This window comes from Dermacentor variabilis, chromosome 1 (genome assembly GCF_050947875.1).
Source record: "Dermacentor variabilis isolate Ectoservices chromosome 1, ASM5094787v1, whole genome shotgun sequence".
NCBI lineage: Eukaryota > Metazoa > Arthropoda > Arachnida > Ixodida > Ixodidae > Dermacentor > Dermacentor variabilis.
In genome coordinates, this window is record NC_134568.1 from 259,470,278 (window position 1) to 259,487,628 (window position 17,351).

Sequence of the window (17,351 nt, forward strand, 5' to 3'; positions counted from 1 at the left end):
AAGACATGACTGGCGCACTTCTGAGCGGTGTACACGAATGAGTTCAAGGCTACTCCATGTCGGACAGAGATACGTGACTTTGGCCGTTAAACGCGTCTCCAAATGTCATCAATCATTGCGTGGAGCCACTGCGGGGAGACGGCATTGCTTTCGGGCGCGGCAATTAAGCGCTGCCCCCTTGCCCGCCCGTGCACTGGATTTTCGGCCGCAGGCGGCGCCGCAGGCCCTCACTGCGCGCCCATTGTTGCTCGGCGGAGCGCCGACGACGACGACGCACGATGACCTCTCGCCGGCGAGGAGTTCACGGACCAAGCAGCGCGGCGGTGCCGTGTGGGAAAGCTGCCGAGACACTGCCGGTGACGACGCTAGAGCTGCGCTGGTTGGCAGTGCTGGTATTTTCATGGCCCCTGTTTTAGCGCCGGCCGCATCCGGTCGAGCAACAATGGGCCCCAGCGTCGGCGAAGAGGGCACCGCGCAGCGCGCGCCCATTACGTCGGGGGCCCCTCGGAGATGGCCGCTCGGCTGGAAGGGGGGAGGTGCCTCCTCCGGTTGCGCATCCCCGGCTCGGGAGGAGAGGACGGCGCTGAAAAGCGGCCGAAAACGAAAGTGGCCGGAAGGCGGCATTCCGCGGCGGCCACGCTAAGCGGCCTCTGCGAGGAGGGGGACCGGACAGTGCAACCGGTTGAGCGGGCGAGTTGAAGGGCCGCGCCGGACGTCGACCCTGATCAATGAGGGGGTCCTCTCGCGGTGCCCCCGGTTGTGCAAGGAGCGCACGCTCGGCCGCCCGCGCCGTCAGCTTCGACAACGGAGCTCACGGGGGCGGCAAACATGCGGAGGCGCTCGGACCCAGCCGGCAGCGAAAGGAAGAACGTCGTCTTCGACCGGGATAGCCGCTGACACTTGTACGCTGAGCAGCGCTCTGTTTCAGCGACGATGTCGTCACGGACACGGCGCTAGCAGCGAATCTGACTTAGGATAGGGAACCACCAACCTCGCGTTGAGGCCTCGCGGATCTCATCGTATTCCCGGTGAATTCAGGGAACACAGGATGCGTGGAGTGACAAGGGAATGTATATGTCGAAACGACAACGTCCAAGGAACGGTCAAGGTAGCGGACGTTGCAAGCAAAGGTTCAAGCAGGCAGGGTGGAATGATTTGTCCACGTAGTGAGAAGAAACGAGAGCCGAACAGGCGGGGCAAAGCGATGGACAGGCAATAAAAGGAAGGTTTCGCCACCTAGAAGCTGGTGGACGAGTGCGTGATCGACACAGCATAATGGAGGGAACCCTTCGGAAAAGAAAAAAGAAACCTTTAGAAAGAAGGCATAGCTCACTGAAGACGCACCAGTGTTAAGCGAAATTTTTGCCCAGCTTGTCGTTTGGTGCCAACTACACGTTTGTTGTAGAGGTTACTTATGTTATAGTGTAGATGGGTTTGCATCACTCAGTTTCCACGAGAACAAGTGCCAGCTGCCTAAGCGTCATCGTAGTATATGTGGGCTGTGGTCTGATCGGCCAGTTGCATTAGCTTGTCCACTACGCTGGAGTTATTTCTTTGTTTCCGCCTTCTTTCCTTCTTCTTTATTTAGAGTTTGGTAAGTTAGATGTGCATCTATACTACGGTTCCTCGTAACATTTTGAGTCATAGCCAAATTCCGTTCTTGCTGAGTATCACTCAAGGAAATAGGCCGACCGCTATATCCAGTTGCGTACCGGTATACATGACGCACGAGGGCCGAGACGAAGTAAGCGTGGGCTGCCTTTTCGACGCTCAATTCAGGTCACCCTTGTATCTTTCTTTTTTTTTTTTTTCGTATATAACAGCGCGATGACACCATGTAGTCATCCTAAGAACTTACTTCGCATCGACAGAAATACTAGGCGAACATTTCATTAAAGATTAAAATACTGCGCATTCGGTATTTTGACACTTGGAAGGCCTGGACATTGTCTTTTGATTTATTTCTTTGTTTTAATATCGCAACGTCCAAAGCGCTTTTGGGAAGGGCAAACGAAAAGGCTAATTTCTCTTCCGCGATGCGTTACATTAGCCGCTGATAAAGGCGCTCGTAAAACAAGCACTGCGTTCGGCGGTGAGGGAAGGCCTCGCGCGGATGACCGCGGCATACGAAGGACGCGCGATCTCCCTCGGCCGTCGGGAAGAGGGCCGGGAGCTCCTCGCGGCTGGCTTCGCCCCTTCGCACCAGAGTCGCGTGGCTTGGTTGCTGAGTGGGGACGCCGGAATCGGAAACCAGTTGGACGGGTCGCGGTGGCCGCCGCGAGATGCTGCTATTGAAATATCTCTACGCACGTCGGCGGCGGTGCGCGCAAGTGGCACGACGTGGCGCGACCTATCTGGGGCCGCTAGGGGCACGCCCACACCGAGAGCGCGCCGCCGCTGCGCGCCCTGTGACAACGGCACCACTGCTTGCTTCGAGAGAACGCCGCTTGTTCCTCCGCCTCTGTATATCGCGTAGTTCGTCTCGAGGATCGTGACCAACCACACGAAATCGGTTCGAAATCGGGATGGTTGCGTCTCTTGTGCGCGTCTGTTCGTTATGCCCGCGTTTCGCCGCGTGTCTTCCTTGCACCAAACGATGCCGCGCGATATTGGCTCGCCAGTGCTTACGGCTGCACACGTGCACTGCCCATTCGTCTCTGTTTGTTTCCGAGGCGTAGTTACGAACTTTCGGCACAAAAATCCAAAAGAAAGGCAAAAAGAGAGTGAAAGGAAAACGGAGGAGACAGGATTGTTCACTGTGCCTTCGACAGGAACGTACCGAAGCAGGGGGCGTGCCAACACCCTTCCTCCCTCTGCGCAATGTGGTTGACCGAATGAACTTAACGCACCTTGTTTCGTGCCTCCTTTATCCCGTTGCTCAAGTGTTCGGCAGATCAGTGCACCCCTTCCCGTACTTTTTTTTCACCTTTGGCTGTATCCTTCAGCACTGGTATAGACTTGCGCGTCGAGAAGCACCAGGCTCGCCGAGCCAGTGCGCATTTCCAAGTGAGCAGGCTGAATGTCAAAGTAATGGGGCACTGGCGAAGCCGTCTTATCTCTGCGGATGGCACAGTACAATGACCGGCGGCGAGCCTAAAGAAGATGGAAGAGAGAGGTGCTGGAAAACGAACCAGGGATTTGAAGCCGGAGACACGCCTTCTACAGGGCCGTCGTAATTAGCACTGTCGCGACATCGTGCCCCTTATATACCTTGTCGGTGACAGCTCGCAAAAGAACACTTCACTGCCTGCAACTGAACGCTCTCAGTTCTCTGACTGCCTAATATAATAAGACAAGCCTGAAGCCAGAAAGTAAACTAATAGCCAGTAAATTTCCCGGGTAACGCGAAAAACACATAAATATTTATCCAAAGTAATAAATGGTTATCGCGGTGTAGCTGTGTAAAGCGCGGTTTTTGGTGTGAAAAGCGTTGGCACAGCGTTGACCAACTTGGCACAAGCGGTGAATGTTTATCACTTGCTTTTTACTTAACGTGTCACGAGACGCATCGCCAGGGGTCTTCACCAACTCACTGACCTGAAGACCGAACACGTGAATTCAAGCGGGCTATTCTTACAGGATCCCACAGTAAGCTTCCTGGCTGGTGCAGGGTTACACCACTAATTTTTTCCTTTAGGTTTACGAAGCTGGTGTGAATGGCGGTAGTAGGTCTGGATACTAAATATTATGACGTTTATATCTCACCGCGATGTACATAAGTTGCGGACAAACTTACCTAGATCTTGGCAAAAGGAAATACCCATTTTTATAGCTCATCTGACCGTCGCTTGCTTTCTCCAAAACAGTAACGTAAGTCGACGCCGGGTGAGTGTCGTGAATGTTAAGGAACACTCGCGCAGGTTAAACACGACGGCGCGATATCGTCGCTTCTGGCCCCGTCCTGAGGCTTATCCGCTGTAATTCCTGCACGCCCCCTTTGACTCGACCAAGGGCTGCTTACTGAGACTGCAATGCGCATTTCAGAGTCAAATGTCATGTGCACCTTAGGAGTTTTATACTCAACTCGCGTGAATACACAAGACCCCATGGCTGAGCGCTTTCGGAATACTATACCATAATGCAAGGCAGGAAGAAATCATTCTTTATTTTATTTCCTTGTGAAAGTTTTCGGCATTATGCAGTTTTTTTTTTTTTCCCCAAGAGCGGGCTTTGTTTGTAGGAGTGCGTGAATTGTGTTGCCCTCTATGCATACCTGTGTTCACTAGTGAAATCGTACCATTTCCTGGTGTACTGTGCTTCTGTCCAAAGAAAAGGGAAAAGTCGAGGTTCATTTTACTGCATTTGCACTGGGAATGTTAAAGGGAACCACCAGTTAGTATTCCGCAATCTACTGCAGGTGACCTGGTACATCAAGGTATGTTTTCTATCGTTCTTGAAACTGAATATTTATTCACATCTAATATATATATACAAACAAATGGGTACACATAACGTACCCTTCGTGCATAGAATGACTCGTCATTCAAGCCACTTCTTTGATACGAAGCAATGGTGCAGTCACACTGGGATTTTACCGGCCAGTCTGCTACAGCCAAAGCGTTTCTAAATTTGTATGTATGTATGTATGTATGTATGTATGTATGTATGTATGTATGTATGTATGTATGTATGTATGTATGTATGTATGTATGTATGTATGTATGTATGTATGTATGTATGTATGTATGTATGTATGTATGTATGTATGTACATAAAATGAAGAACTGAATTGGAGCTGAACGCCGTTGTCGTCCAATATACTGCGAAGAGGGTGCAGAGTAGCTGTAAACGTAAAGAGAGCTGAAAAGCAGGATAAGGGAAGCAAGGGGGCTGAAGAAACACTTCCCAGCTAGTGCCAAGAAGTCCTCGGTCGGATTCTGTCGCATTCCCGGGGGCTCCGGTTCTCGCCCGGAGCGGCGTCACATTGCGGAGCTTCGTGGCTCGATGAAGGCGTGGCCTGCGCCTCGATCGGGGCTGGCGTTGCTTCGGCGGTGCGCACCCGTAAACTTCCGCACGCGCGCGCGAGGGCTCCTTTGTCTTAACGGAGCGAGCCTGGGGGAGAGAATGGCCCCGGGAGGCGCATCTCCGCAAGACATCGCGAGGCCGGACTTGTTCTTATTAACGGCAGCGCATCAGGATGCACGGCCCTCGGCGGGGAGAGAGGAAAGGCCGCCTCGAGAGAGGAGAGCGCGGGAACCTGTTTCTTCTCCCTCGGTGGCTTTTTGCTCTTTTTCTTTCCCACAGACAGCGCCGTTTAGGCGACTTCTTTTTGGTCCCGAGTCTTGTCGGCTCGCTGACCAGTCCCGTCGAGTGAGTTTTTTTCTTCTCATTTCTTTTTCTTCGCTCCTACGGGAACAGCGAGATCTGCTCTTCTTTGATATTCTTACTTTTTGTCCATCGTGCTTATCATTGCTTGTGCCCATTTCGTTTGACGTTGCACGGACGGTATCTCCGCGGATGTATTTATGTTGGGACGTGATTTCGCGTATTACGCGGCGAAGAGGAAAGACGTGGGTAAAAAGAAACTGCTGGACACAACCGGGCGAGGTTACTTACCCCGGGCTCGTCCCCGCAGCGCCGGGTGCTGCCACGCGAACACGCTTCCTGTGGGACGAGCAACACGAGGAGGACTTTTTTTATTTATTTATTATTTTCTTGCGTGCGCTCTCCGTGACCGCAGAAACAGCCTGGCACTCGTGCGAGTCAGTCGACGCGTCCGACATGGAGGCGCGGAGCTGCAATAAAGTCAAACTCTGACTGCGCGTGACATAATTCGTTTCTCACGAATCACGAGCGCTGGGAAGTATGCATTTCCCGCCATACCGACCAAAGTTCGAACGGCGACAAGTGCGGTGAGATAAGGGCCGGCCAGCGGGGCGCAAATGTTGCGGGGGAGCCGCTGGCCCCGAGAATACAAGCAGGAAAGGTCGCGGCGCTTCTGGGCTCGGAAGGAAACTCGGGGCCCCCTCTCGGGACAAGGCAAACGACAGCGCGAGGAAGTTACCCGAGTGGCGGCCGAAGTTGCGCTGGCCGCCGCGCGCAAGAAAAGGCGCAGGTCGCGGGACAAAGCGAGCGCCGGCAGAGGCCACGTCGTCTGCTCGTATTCTTTTTCGACTGGCATTCTTTGTTTTTCTTTGCGCGCGCTCGTCCCCCTCCTCCGGCGGCCGGCGCGCGCGCGCGCGGCGCAGCCCGTTCCACCTGTTGCAGCCGGCGCGTCGACGTCACGATTGGGGGGAGAGGCACCTGTAGGCGGCCCTCCAATAGCGCGTCCCTCGCTCCCCCGTGTTGTTCACCTGTGGCGAGGGGGCCGCGACTGCAGCGCCCGCGCAGCCCCCCGCGGCGAGGAGCCGGCACAGTCCTTCTAGCGGGGCTGGTGTTGTCTCCTTGGTGGTGGTGGCGGTTATTGGACTTTTTGCCGGGTGTTTTGCTTTGGGGCTTGGTCTTTCCTCGGGGGGCTAACTTTCTTCCTGCGTCGCCGAAACTCTGCACAACTGCACCGGGGCAACACGCGCACAACGGCCGACGAGAAGACGGCATCGGCGGACCCCGACTTCCTTCTTGAACGCGCACACCCCCGCCGCCGGCAGCTGCTGCACAGTCGGACCATGCCGGCCAGCGCGTGGCCCCGCAACCCGGGCGGCCGCTGCTGAGCCGGGGGGCCGCCACCGATTCCTCCGTTCCACGGGGCCCCCGCACACAACATGGCCGCCACAAGGTTCGCCGTGGTCGTGCATCTGGTCACGGCTGGACAGCAGGGAGATGCGCTCGGCAGCGACGAGCAGGACACGATCGTCTTCTCTTGGCTGGTCGTCGACCTGGCCAACAACAAGGTAGGCGGGCCAACCCTCTCGAGGCCACGTGCGCCCCGAAACCTCGCGTCGCGGGCTCAACGGTACTGGCCGCTTTCCTCGACCCATACCACGCCGCGGTGTGTACGTGGCACCACGGCTCGTGATCTCTCACGAGAGAGCCACATCCTCGGAGGTCGCTTTCGCAACGCGCCCGGAGCAAGACGTCGCCGCCGCACATCGCCGAAAAAGGGACCTCCGGTGTGGCGCAGGAGGAGCACGCAGCGAACAACGTTCCACAGCCAGAGCTCAGGAACGTTGTTCGTTGCCGCGTGTCTCGCGGAATTCCTGCGTTTGGCCATCGCGGCCGCATCGCTTTCCAGGCGCACGCGCTTCATCCATTGAACAGAAACGTGGCACGGATGTTGCACATTCTCCGCCCTCATTATTTACGGCAGGACTCGTGCTGCACCGCAGGTGGCTCCAACATGTGCGCCGCGCCACGTCGATCTCGCAGAGGGCCACTGCCCGCCTCACTGCAGCCCGCCTTTTTTTTTTTCTTCTTTTCTCTCTCCATTACCAGAGCTCCTCTTGCTGTGCTCGCGCAGATGCATGTGCGCCCTTTAGCGAACATCCGCTCAAATGTCACGGGTATTATTTTTTTTTCTCTGAAGTTGTTATCGTGCATAACGCATTCTTCGCAGCGGCGATGAAAGATCACCTTTCGATGCAGCTTTCGTGGCGTGTGCCCTCCGTACGTCGTAGTTGCGCGGCGCTTTTAAGGACTGAAAACGTTGGCTACCCTAAGCCAAGGCGCTGCTGTATTGAACGCGTTTGTCGAAGAGCGTCCTCCGCGTGTTTCCCGGTGCGAAAACCGTGCGGCCGCGCGCGCCGGCGCTCGAAAGTTGGACGCGAAGCCCACGGAGGCGACCTACCTCGTATCGCGACCCTCGCGGTGATAAGCGCGCTCTCCGATAAGTCCAATAATAGGGGAGCGTGGGAGGGTCTCCCCCCTCTCTGGCGCTTTTATCTCGCGTTGCTTGTTTAATTGTTCTTTGGCACTTTCGCTTGAGTTCGAGCAGAAGCTTGTTCAGCTAAACCACACATCTCGCTACGGGCTCAACGATCGGGCCAACGAGCATGAGTAGATCTCGAGGCGCAGTCCTTCCTGACCTCAGCGGGCAGGAATCTCACATAAGGTAATGAATAATAGCCGTATGAAGTATGTGAATCGAACAGGCTAGCACCAGGTTCGTAATAATAGCGATAATTCTTTACTGTTATAGTGCTTCTGCATCCTTTGGTGGAGATGTCTTTACATCCGTTGATGGTAATGTAGATCGCCGATCGTTTTGATCCGTTCGCTCGGAAAGTGCTCACGTGCTGCCGGTATGCAGCTGGATGCTGCTTCCGAGTATGACCAATGTCACGTGACTCTCGCATATGCTGGTCTTAAGCTCCACGAAGAACTGAACTACATGCTCAAATCAAGATATTAACAAAACGACAGCGTGAAATCCTTACGTTTTGCTGCCAAACTGTCGGACAACTATAATGTTTACATGTCGCAGTGGGAATAATCATTTGTTTTGGGGGTGGAAATATACTACTATAACCCTTATAACATGGTTGAACGATCCCTCATCAATATAAGTAGATTCTGCATGGATCAATTAAACTGTATGCGAGCAATCCTACAGAGCTTCTATTGAAGAGGAGCTTTTGACAGGAGAGTCGTATACCTTAATCGCTTCTCATATTGTGATACGACCCTGGCCAAAAGCAGAGTATCGACTGTGCATACGGACCAACTTTGCAAAATTGTACACAAGCATCATTTAGAAGCCCACCTTCGCTGTTGCTCGAGCAGCTAGCCGGTGCTACCAACAAAAAGTATTAGTGGACTCCCAAATATTGATGCAAAATTGGAGATCGCAAAAAGGGCTACAGCACTACGATGCATTTCCAAGCGCGAAATCTCGACTGAACTTTCTTCTGGAAGCAAGAAGAGAGGGATGGCTACAATACACGCTTTGAAAGTTCTTTTTCACAACAACATCGGCGAAAGTCCGTGCGTGGTCAGCGGTTCGTTTGGCGTAAAGCAAGCTTCATTCATGTTAGGCGAGTAACGGAAATCTGACTTTACGAACGAGGTTTAAAATATGCGAATATTCACTATGTTAAGTAAGCAGATATATGATCCACTTTCAGTTTTCGTTGAAAAATGTACGTGAAGTTTTCTACGTGTTGTGTGCTTATCGCTTGTCAAAAGACAGTGGCAAAGTCGGAATGGGTGCTGCCTTCCGTAAGTGTTGATAACTACTGTACATGCTGAGGCGGCAGCACGACTTACACTAACCTGTGACGTAACACGAAGAGTGATCTCCAACGGGATTCTGTTTTTGGTTGCTAGCGGGTTCACGCTTTACTGTGGGATAGTTCCACGTGCTCTCTTGTTTTCTGGTGATAAATCAGCATTGGATGCAATGTTGTCCAATCGTGCACAAAACGTAATTTCGCTCTTATCTGTTTGCTTGTTAGACGAACGCGTTTGTGTGTATAGATTATCGATACTAACCGAGACTTCACATGACGCCGCTGAACAAACAAGGGTTCAGTTCCCTTAGCGATGGAGCAGGTGTCCATAACGGAAATCGGTGAGGACGTCATGAAAAGTTGTGAGGATTACATTGCTTGGTTATAAGGCAGAGAGAAAGCAGCTCACATATTCTGATCAGCAGTGTTTGAAGTCAACTCTGCGGTTCCACTGATTTTAAGAGTTAAAACAAAGTTCTAAAGCGAACAATGGCATGGTCTCCTGCTTTATAGGAGCAGCTGTTCACCTCTTTTGTGTGTCGAAATTTCGTTGTTCTTTGAGCGCGAGGTGTGTATACTTTGTGCGTAGATAACAAAGACCACGTGGCGGTAGTAGCGCCATAGGAAGAAGCACGTTCTGTCGGCCCAGTACAGCTACCGCCGTTACGGCTTGCCTTTGTAGACTCTACATTGTAGACTAGATGCAGCAAGTATTCATTACTACAATATACTGCCATTATTGGCATGGTGATTGCATTTGCTGAAATGAGAACAGGTGTTCGCTGGAGTAACACGTGCACTTCGAGCTAAGCCTACTGCCACCACCAATGGAAGTGAACTGCATGCTGTTCGCGAGCACGTGTCCACGCGTAAAAGCACTTGCGCGGAAATGCACTTCAATCGTTTTTTTTTTTTTTTACAAATTTGCTTGTGAAGGAAAACAGAGAAAGATCGCCGCATGTAATGTGCTGCGCCCTCCTCTTTCACTTCTTTTTTACCTACTCTCCAAGCGGGTGAGCATGGCCGTCCCTTTAAGGAGAAATTGCTGGCCTGCTTTCTTCGTTCTCTCTTGCGCGGTTTCCATAAAAACAAGAGCACTTACTACCAAATCATAATAACAGATAACAGTAATATAGATTGGACTAGATTAGGACAGCGTTCGACTTTGAGCCGGCATGTTTGCAACGCTTTGGCACCATTGTCACTCTGTGTCCACTTAACGAAACGCACTACTTTCTGCCCGTTGTTTCCATTAGTTTCAATTTCAGGACTTGCGATGTCCGCGAAAGCAAAGAAGTAGCACTGCAGGTCACGGAAAATATTATCAGATATATATAATATATATTTTTATAATTGAATGATTGCTTTATTTATTATGCTATTGGAAATGTTGGCAGAGGTTACCTTGCCAGCTTCTCTACAGTTTGAGTTGTTGTATGAATAAAAGGATGATGTGAGGTCAAGAGAATCTTTACGCAGCTCCCTATCACACAGGCAACAATCATTTCTAACAAAGAAATAGCAAAAAAAAAACAAAGAAGAAGAAGAAGAAGAAACGGCACGATAAACAGATGTGTTGTTGTTGTTGTATCATGAAATACTGTTCTTTATCTAGAATCCCGTGTTCCTCCTTTTTCGTGCAGGTTCCGGCTTTTGACAGTGCAGTCGTTCTTGAGAATTTATTAATCGCCGCTGCGACATTCTCAAAGAATGTTTATTTCACAGCCTGCGCTGTTTTATGGTGTCATCTGGTCGCGATTACATACTCCGCAAGTTACATTCGTGCAAAAATTACTTGATTCTTTGGACGTGCGCATATGCGATGTACTTCCGATTCCCGACAGAGCTGTTAACACGGATATTCAAGTCGATGACATTTTTCCTAATAATGTAAAATTACTTCCACATCGTATTCTAGATGGTATATTACAATATCATCTGCAGAACCTTCAAACAAACATCGTAATTACCACAGACGCCTCGCAATGTGAAGGAAAGTCAGGTGTAGGAATATTTTCCCCGATTCTTAATTTGACATTTTTTTCTGCGGCTGGCATTACGTGGTGCTGGCATTACGCAAATTAGGACCAGCAATTACGTCAGCCGTGATAACCACTGATTCATTATCATTGTGCTCATCCCTTACTGATTCTCGTGATTCTCGCGTAATGAGGACGTTTCATTAATTGGTACCTGGGTACTTGAGACGCGCTCGTTTAATTTGGGTGCCTGGTCATAAAGAACTAATTATAAATGAAACTGCCGATTCTCTAGCCAAGGCATCGATGAGTGGCTCGCGATTCTCCCTTATTGTCCTGTCCTTTAACTGCTCATGTCACTGCTGCTACATGTCGCAGGAGTGTCATTATGCAGGCAGTGCGAGGCTCCGCAATTACCAACTCTGTGTATTACCGACATCTTCCATACCCTCCGCACAAAAATTTTTGCCAAACGCGAAAAATTGAAGTGTCCATCACGAGGCTGCGCTGCCCACCCCTAGGAATATGTTCAGTCACCAACTCGCCCAGCTTGCTGTGTTAATTCGTATGCCTACGTTGAACTTCTATCTACACGGGTTTGGTCTGGTCCTCTCACCATTATGCTCATTCTGTGGCGAAGCGGAGACAATGGACAATTCCTTGTTGTCTTGCAGGCGTTTTTCTGCGACAAGAAAACGACTACTGGAAATCCCGCTTCGCAATATTGGCGTGAATTTATCAGTGCCTGTAATCCTATCTTTTGCAGCATCCATTTCGTTCAGTCGCAGAAATGTTTGCTTGGCAATCCAAAATCACCTAATTGAAACCAATCGATTACCATATTAGACTGATCGTCCCCCCTCCCAGCCATAGCTTTTATTTATTTATTTATTTATTTATTTATTTATTTATTTATTTATTATTAGATTTTTATGGCGTCTTTTTCTTGCTTTTTTCCCACACACGAAAAAATTACTTTTTAAGCTCCAATGTTCAAATTGTTCACTCCCTCATTGTTCACACCTAATTTCCTCACCAAATTCATGGCCAATCCCCCACTGTGGGTAAGCGCCACAGCCACCCAGGAGAACAACAACAAGATGTACTGTATACCACGCTCCGCTGGTTCCGTTGTGGCCAGCAAATCGGGTTCAAAGCTCTCAAATCGGAACTTAATGAGGAAGCACCTTCTGCAGTAAAGCATGGCGGCTCTTTTGCGTGATAGTTTACATTCCATGCAAACATGTGTAATGTGGGCATGCAGCCATATTTCGTCGATGGGATGAACGCGTGAGTCACGATATAAGTGCAGTTTCACCTCTCTCTCTCTCTCTCTCTCTCTCTCTCTCTCTCTCTCTCTCTCTCTCTCTCTCTCTCTCTCTTTCTCTACGGTGCGAAGGCGTTGGTTTCATTCCAAGAGGGGGGGGGGCGGTGAATGGAAATACACTCATGCAAAGATCTTGGGGTACACGTTAAAGAACGTCCAGTGGTATCAGAAAGAATCCAGCGCCCTAAACAACGTCGTTTCTCACTGCCGCATTGTGGCTTTCGGACGTAAAACACAATAGTTTTATTTCGTTTTTTTTTTTGTAACAGTTAAACTATAATGTAGTACTGTACACAACTATAGAAGCATAAGAAGTTTATTATCGCTCTCAAACACATAAGCTGAGACATAAAGTGTATATGTAGGAGGAGTTGCTTACTTACAACATTTACTTCGATTTGTGTCTGTATGTGTGTCTAATATTTCATTTGTCTAAGTTTACGTCGTTTTCTAGCATTTAGATTTTGTAACCCAAACAGGATTGTTATATGAGCATGCAGGGAAAAGAACCCAGTGCTTGCTGACAAGATGCATGAAAGACAATAAGCCATTATCAAATCGCATTGTTTAATTAGCTAATTAACAAAGTTCCGCTACTTCACTGTTTAGTTATGCATTGCAGAGCGCATGCCGGAAGTGCGGAATCGAGTCCATGCTATAGTGAAGGCATATTTACGAGTGTATGGGCCGAAACCCATGGACTATAGCCACAGTTTTAGGCTCTGTAGGTCGACAAAAAATGTCTACAGGATAACGTTGGCATGTTCTATTTAGTTCTGTCCCGCGCAGTGCGGGAGGGAAACCTTTTGACAAAATATTAACTGGAGCGTCAGTGCATTTCGTAGGCGTTGATAATACCCCCTGACGTTGGCACTACTCTCAAAATCTATACTAAACACGTATTATGTATTTCACTACTGCCTGGCTTCGATTCCTTTCGTTGACCGCTGTGCGCAATTCACACACCCTGCGACTCAATAGCGACCGCCGCAGAATTTTCGACTCGGATTAGGGGAAACGCAACGGCGTCCTCTTCGCTGGCCTTCGCTACGCGCCCCTGTATCGAGCTAGTTGTCGGAGAGGGGCCACTACACCAACCCGTTCGTCAGCTCGTCGAGAAACTACACGGTTGCGCAGTTACGTCATGGCGTCTGGAACACAAGAGTCGTTCGATTGGAACGAACGTTCACAACGTCTGTTGACCGTTACGGTGGTGTGGGCACGCAGACAATTACACGACGGTGACCGCGCGCTTTCGAAACGCTCACTTTCGGCCTTGGAACCTGGTTGGTCGCCGCCGTTGTTTAGTCTCAGGCTGAGTCCCCAATTCGGAATTGAAGTCGACGAGAAGTGTTTCGTTAACCAACGCAAATTAAGGTCTCCTTCCTGCTAGCCTCCCCCCCCCCCCCCTCTCTCCCTCATAACGTAGAGTCATGAAAAATAAATCACTATTGACTTAAAAGCAGGAGCTCACGAAGTGACAGTGCAATGCGGTGCGAATTCCTATGAACGTGAAAAATGCGAGTTAATGCGTTCAGGGGAAAATACTCTATTGAGGAAGTACTGGTATCGTTCAAAATGGTTACCGTTACGGTGACATTTATAATTATATATTTTATTGTGAGGCGTAATGCTGCTGACTGTGCGCGAGTCTTTATTGCTTCATTGTTGTTGTTCGTTTAATGAACTGGTCTTCCTGTCCCGATCTTCCGATCTTCATGTTAAGAGATACATAGTCGCTCGTGTGCAATCGATCGCTCTGCTCCTCATTGATTTCATTTTGAAAGCGCCCTATATATGTTATCTTCAGCTGTAAAATGGAAAAACGCACGTTTGTGCCATGTGAAGGCTGAAATGTGAAGGTGCTCGGCCTCATCTCTTTCCCTGATCTACCGGGCATAGTATACTTCTTGCTCTTGCTCTGTCTCTGCTTTTGGGCTATAGAGATTCTAAAGAAAGTCGCGTGTGGCAGATACCGCAATTCCGCATTTTCGACTAGATCACTCAATGGGAAGACAAATTATATTTACATGACAAGACGCAATGTTCAAAGAGCTAATTAAGGTAATCACTTTGGGGTACGTGGTATAGCAGCACGATTAATACCGGTCAGACGCTCAAGGCACGTTGGTTTGCTAGGAGTCCAGAACTAATGTATAGCTCCAATTGTGAGACAACCGTCAAAGAAATGTTCCACGAAATGCATTGGCGTTCCGCGTATCCTGCACTCCGTAAGCAAAACTTTTCTGAAGGAATATTTCGTGCAACACCAATTTATTTTGTGACACACCTTGGGTACATACAGGTAAGAAATTGTGCATTGTTCAGGCTGTCTTGCCAAACGGGCATGGCCTTAGCAATGACTTCAAATTACGCAGTTGCGACGTGTGCCCTCAACTAATAACTTAACGATAATGAGCAATATTTATTAATTGGCTAAATTGTCACTTACCCTCGCCGTCGTGCCCCCCCCCCCCCGATCCTATCTCCATGTGATGTACGCCCGATCAAGTAATCTAGCTGTATAGTGTTGAAGTGCTTGGAATGCGCTATTTGCCTCAAATGACATTTTTTTAGAAAAACAAAAACACGTAAATACAGACGTAATAATACTAACTTGAAGAAAAGTGCATAATAGAAAAAAAAAACGATTTATCGTACGATATCAAATTGTAATTTTTTTCCTTGCCGCCTCAGTGACCGATTATAGGCGTGAAGTTATGGACAACCGCAAGTATTCACACTGGTAGTGCCTTCTTCCCTCTCTCTCTTTTCTTTTCTTCCCTTAAACCCTTTCCTCTGTGTAGGGTAACAAACCGGATGTGCGTCTGGTTGACTTCCCTACCTTTCCTTGCTTCTTTTCCTCCTCCTCCTTTCGGGCTGCTCTGATGGTGCTAGGACGACCCTCTACCTTTCTCCCTCCTACCCTCGCTCTCTTTTAATCCCATCTCCCCAACCCTGCTGGCGCTGAGCCGTGCTCCCGCATGGGTCGCAGAAAATAGTGCCAGCCTCTCCTCCTTCCCCACAAGAACCAGCTCTCTCTCAAACAACAGGCTCATATAGCCCAGCTAAATAAAGCTTATAAACGCTCAAACATAGACGCGCCGATTGAAGACCTTGTCGAAAATGAACTAAATGAAATAAATATTCGTCGCATAGTTAATATACGCTGGTGTCTGTAAAAATAGTAAGCAATATGAGCCTATGCAGCATTTAGCAGCACGGCATCTGATACCGAGACAATTTCCAGAATACTAGGCACTGTGCACAGTATAAATGACATCATGCTTACACCACACCGAGTCTCACACTATATGCTATGCAACATAATGCTAAAGACTTTACGAACATTCTGGCGTTGATGTCCCCAAAATCAACCTTTATGAGTGTGACTTTCTCTAAGAACAAACAAGTGCTCCGTGGGAGTGCGGTACATAAAGCTAGTTCACTTTCAAAAGAAAGAATTGTTCGTTGGAGTTCAGCACAGCATGATTCAGAAGGAACATTTTGAATTAAGTGAGCACGCCTCACCAATTTTAAGTGATCGACGGAACGTCGATATCTGAACGCATAGTCCAGTGCGACATTAGCCACCTAACTAAATAATAAATAAATTGTGGAGTTCTGCGTGCCAAAACCACGCTCTGATTATGAGGCACGCTGTAGTGGGCAACGGCGGATTAATCCCCCCCACCCCCCACCCTCCGGAGTTCCTTAACGTGCACCTGCATCAAGTGCATGAGCGTCTCTGCATTTCGCTCCCATCGGCATAGTCATAGTCGAACCCGCGACGTCGTGCTCAGCTTGCGCAACGCCATAGCCGCTAAGCTGCCGCGACGGTTACCACCGAAGTATATACCAAGCAGCCCTGCATACTCTGAGAGACGAGAAAGAAGAAAAAAAATCTTTTTTTGACGCGCAGGGATATATATGCGTACGAGTGGAAATCGCGCGGTCTTCGACGCATGCTTGTGCCAAATGGTAACAGCCACAGGTACACGGTACACAGGTACAATGCTGTCGAGCGATGCGAAAAAAAAAAAAAAACAAGAAGAAGCTGATGCGGAGCGAAAAAAAAAATAAAAGAAGCTGAATCGCGAGGCACAGGACGGTAGTCCGTCGATCCGAGCAAGGATGTCGCACCGCGGGCGCGCGACTCCATAGCGGTAGCGCGGCGTACGCCGAAAACGACGCGCAAGATTGAGTCGTCCGCCCTCGCGTCGTCTGCCGTTGGTCACGCGCGATTAATATTCACGCGCAGAATAAGCGATGGCCGTGCGCTACACGCGCACACACTCCGCCGGAGCACCATCTCGTCCAGCGGCGTGTGTGTCACTCGCCTCCCGCGGGATGACAGCGGACGGGGAGGGGGGAGCGAGATCGGTCGCACTGCACCCGCTCCAAATGGTGCAGTGCCGGATCGACGAGAGACGGGCTCTTATTGCTTCTGCGGTAGCGCGCGCACGGAGCCGGACCTCGTCCCGGCCAGTGGAGCAATGCGAGTCGCAACGACGACCCGTGCCGGAAGCACGGCACTGCGCCGAGCCTGTCGGTCGCGCCGAAAGTCGGCCGAGCGGTGCGGCAAGCGTCGCATGCGAGCGGGCTCCGTGGGCATGCTAAGGCGAAATGGACAGCCCGTGTCACGACTGCGCGCAACGCAGTCCGCGGGCCAGGTACCCGGCGGCGGCGTTTCTCCGCCGGAAGTGCATGATGGGGGAGTGTGAAATTGGGTTGCGATGTGTACGTGTGTATGCGCGCAATGACGAAACGCGCCCGCCACGGCCTGCGTGCGGCTCCATTCCCTACCACCCCCTTAACTTTTTTTTAACATTTCTTTATTCTCTTACTATACGTGTGCCGTGACGCGCGAGCGTGCGAGCTGCGCACCGGCAGGCGAACTAGTTACACGGGTGTTCGTACAAAAAAACACACGGAGACAGG

The 17,351-nt window shown here is 50.1% G+C and overlaps 1 protein-coding gene across 4 annotated transcripts in view; it reads left to right on the forward strand.

Moving 5' to 3' along the window:
• The first annotated feature begins 6,332 nt into the window (after positions 1-6,332).
• The window catches only part of fus (epithelial splicing regulatory protein fusilli), a 132,993-nt gene continuing 121,974 nt past the window's right edge, over positions 6,333-17,351 (forward strand). For 3 of the 4 annotated variants that reach the window (XM_075673894.1, XM_075673901.1, XM_075673913.1), the window contains exon 1: positions 6,334-6,830. In XM_075673894.1, the coding sequence (XP_075530009.1) occupies positions 6,702-6,830 (129 nt within the window). In that variant the 5' untranslated portion in view covers positions 6,334-6,701. Of the gene's footprint in view, positions 6,831-17,351 lie in introns of all 4 variants that reach the window. The other variant, XM_075673908.1, reaches the window with a different exon arrangement.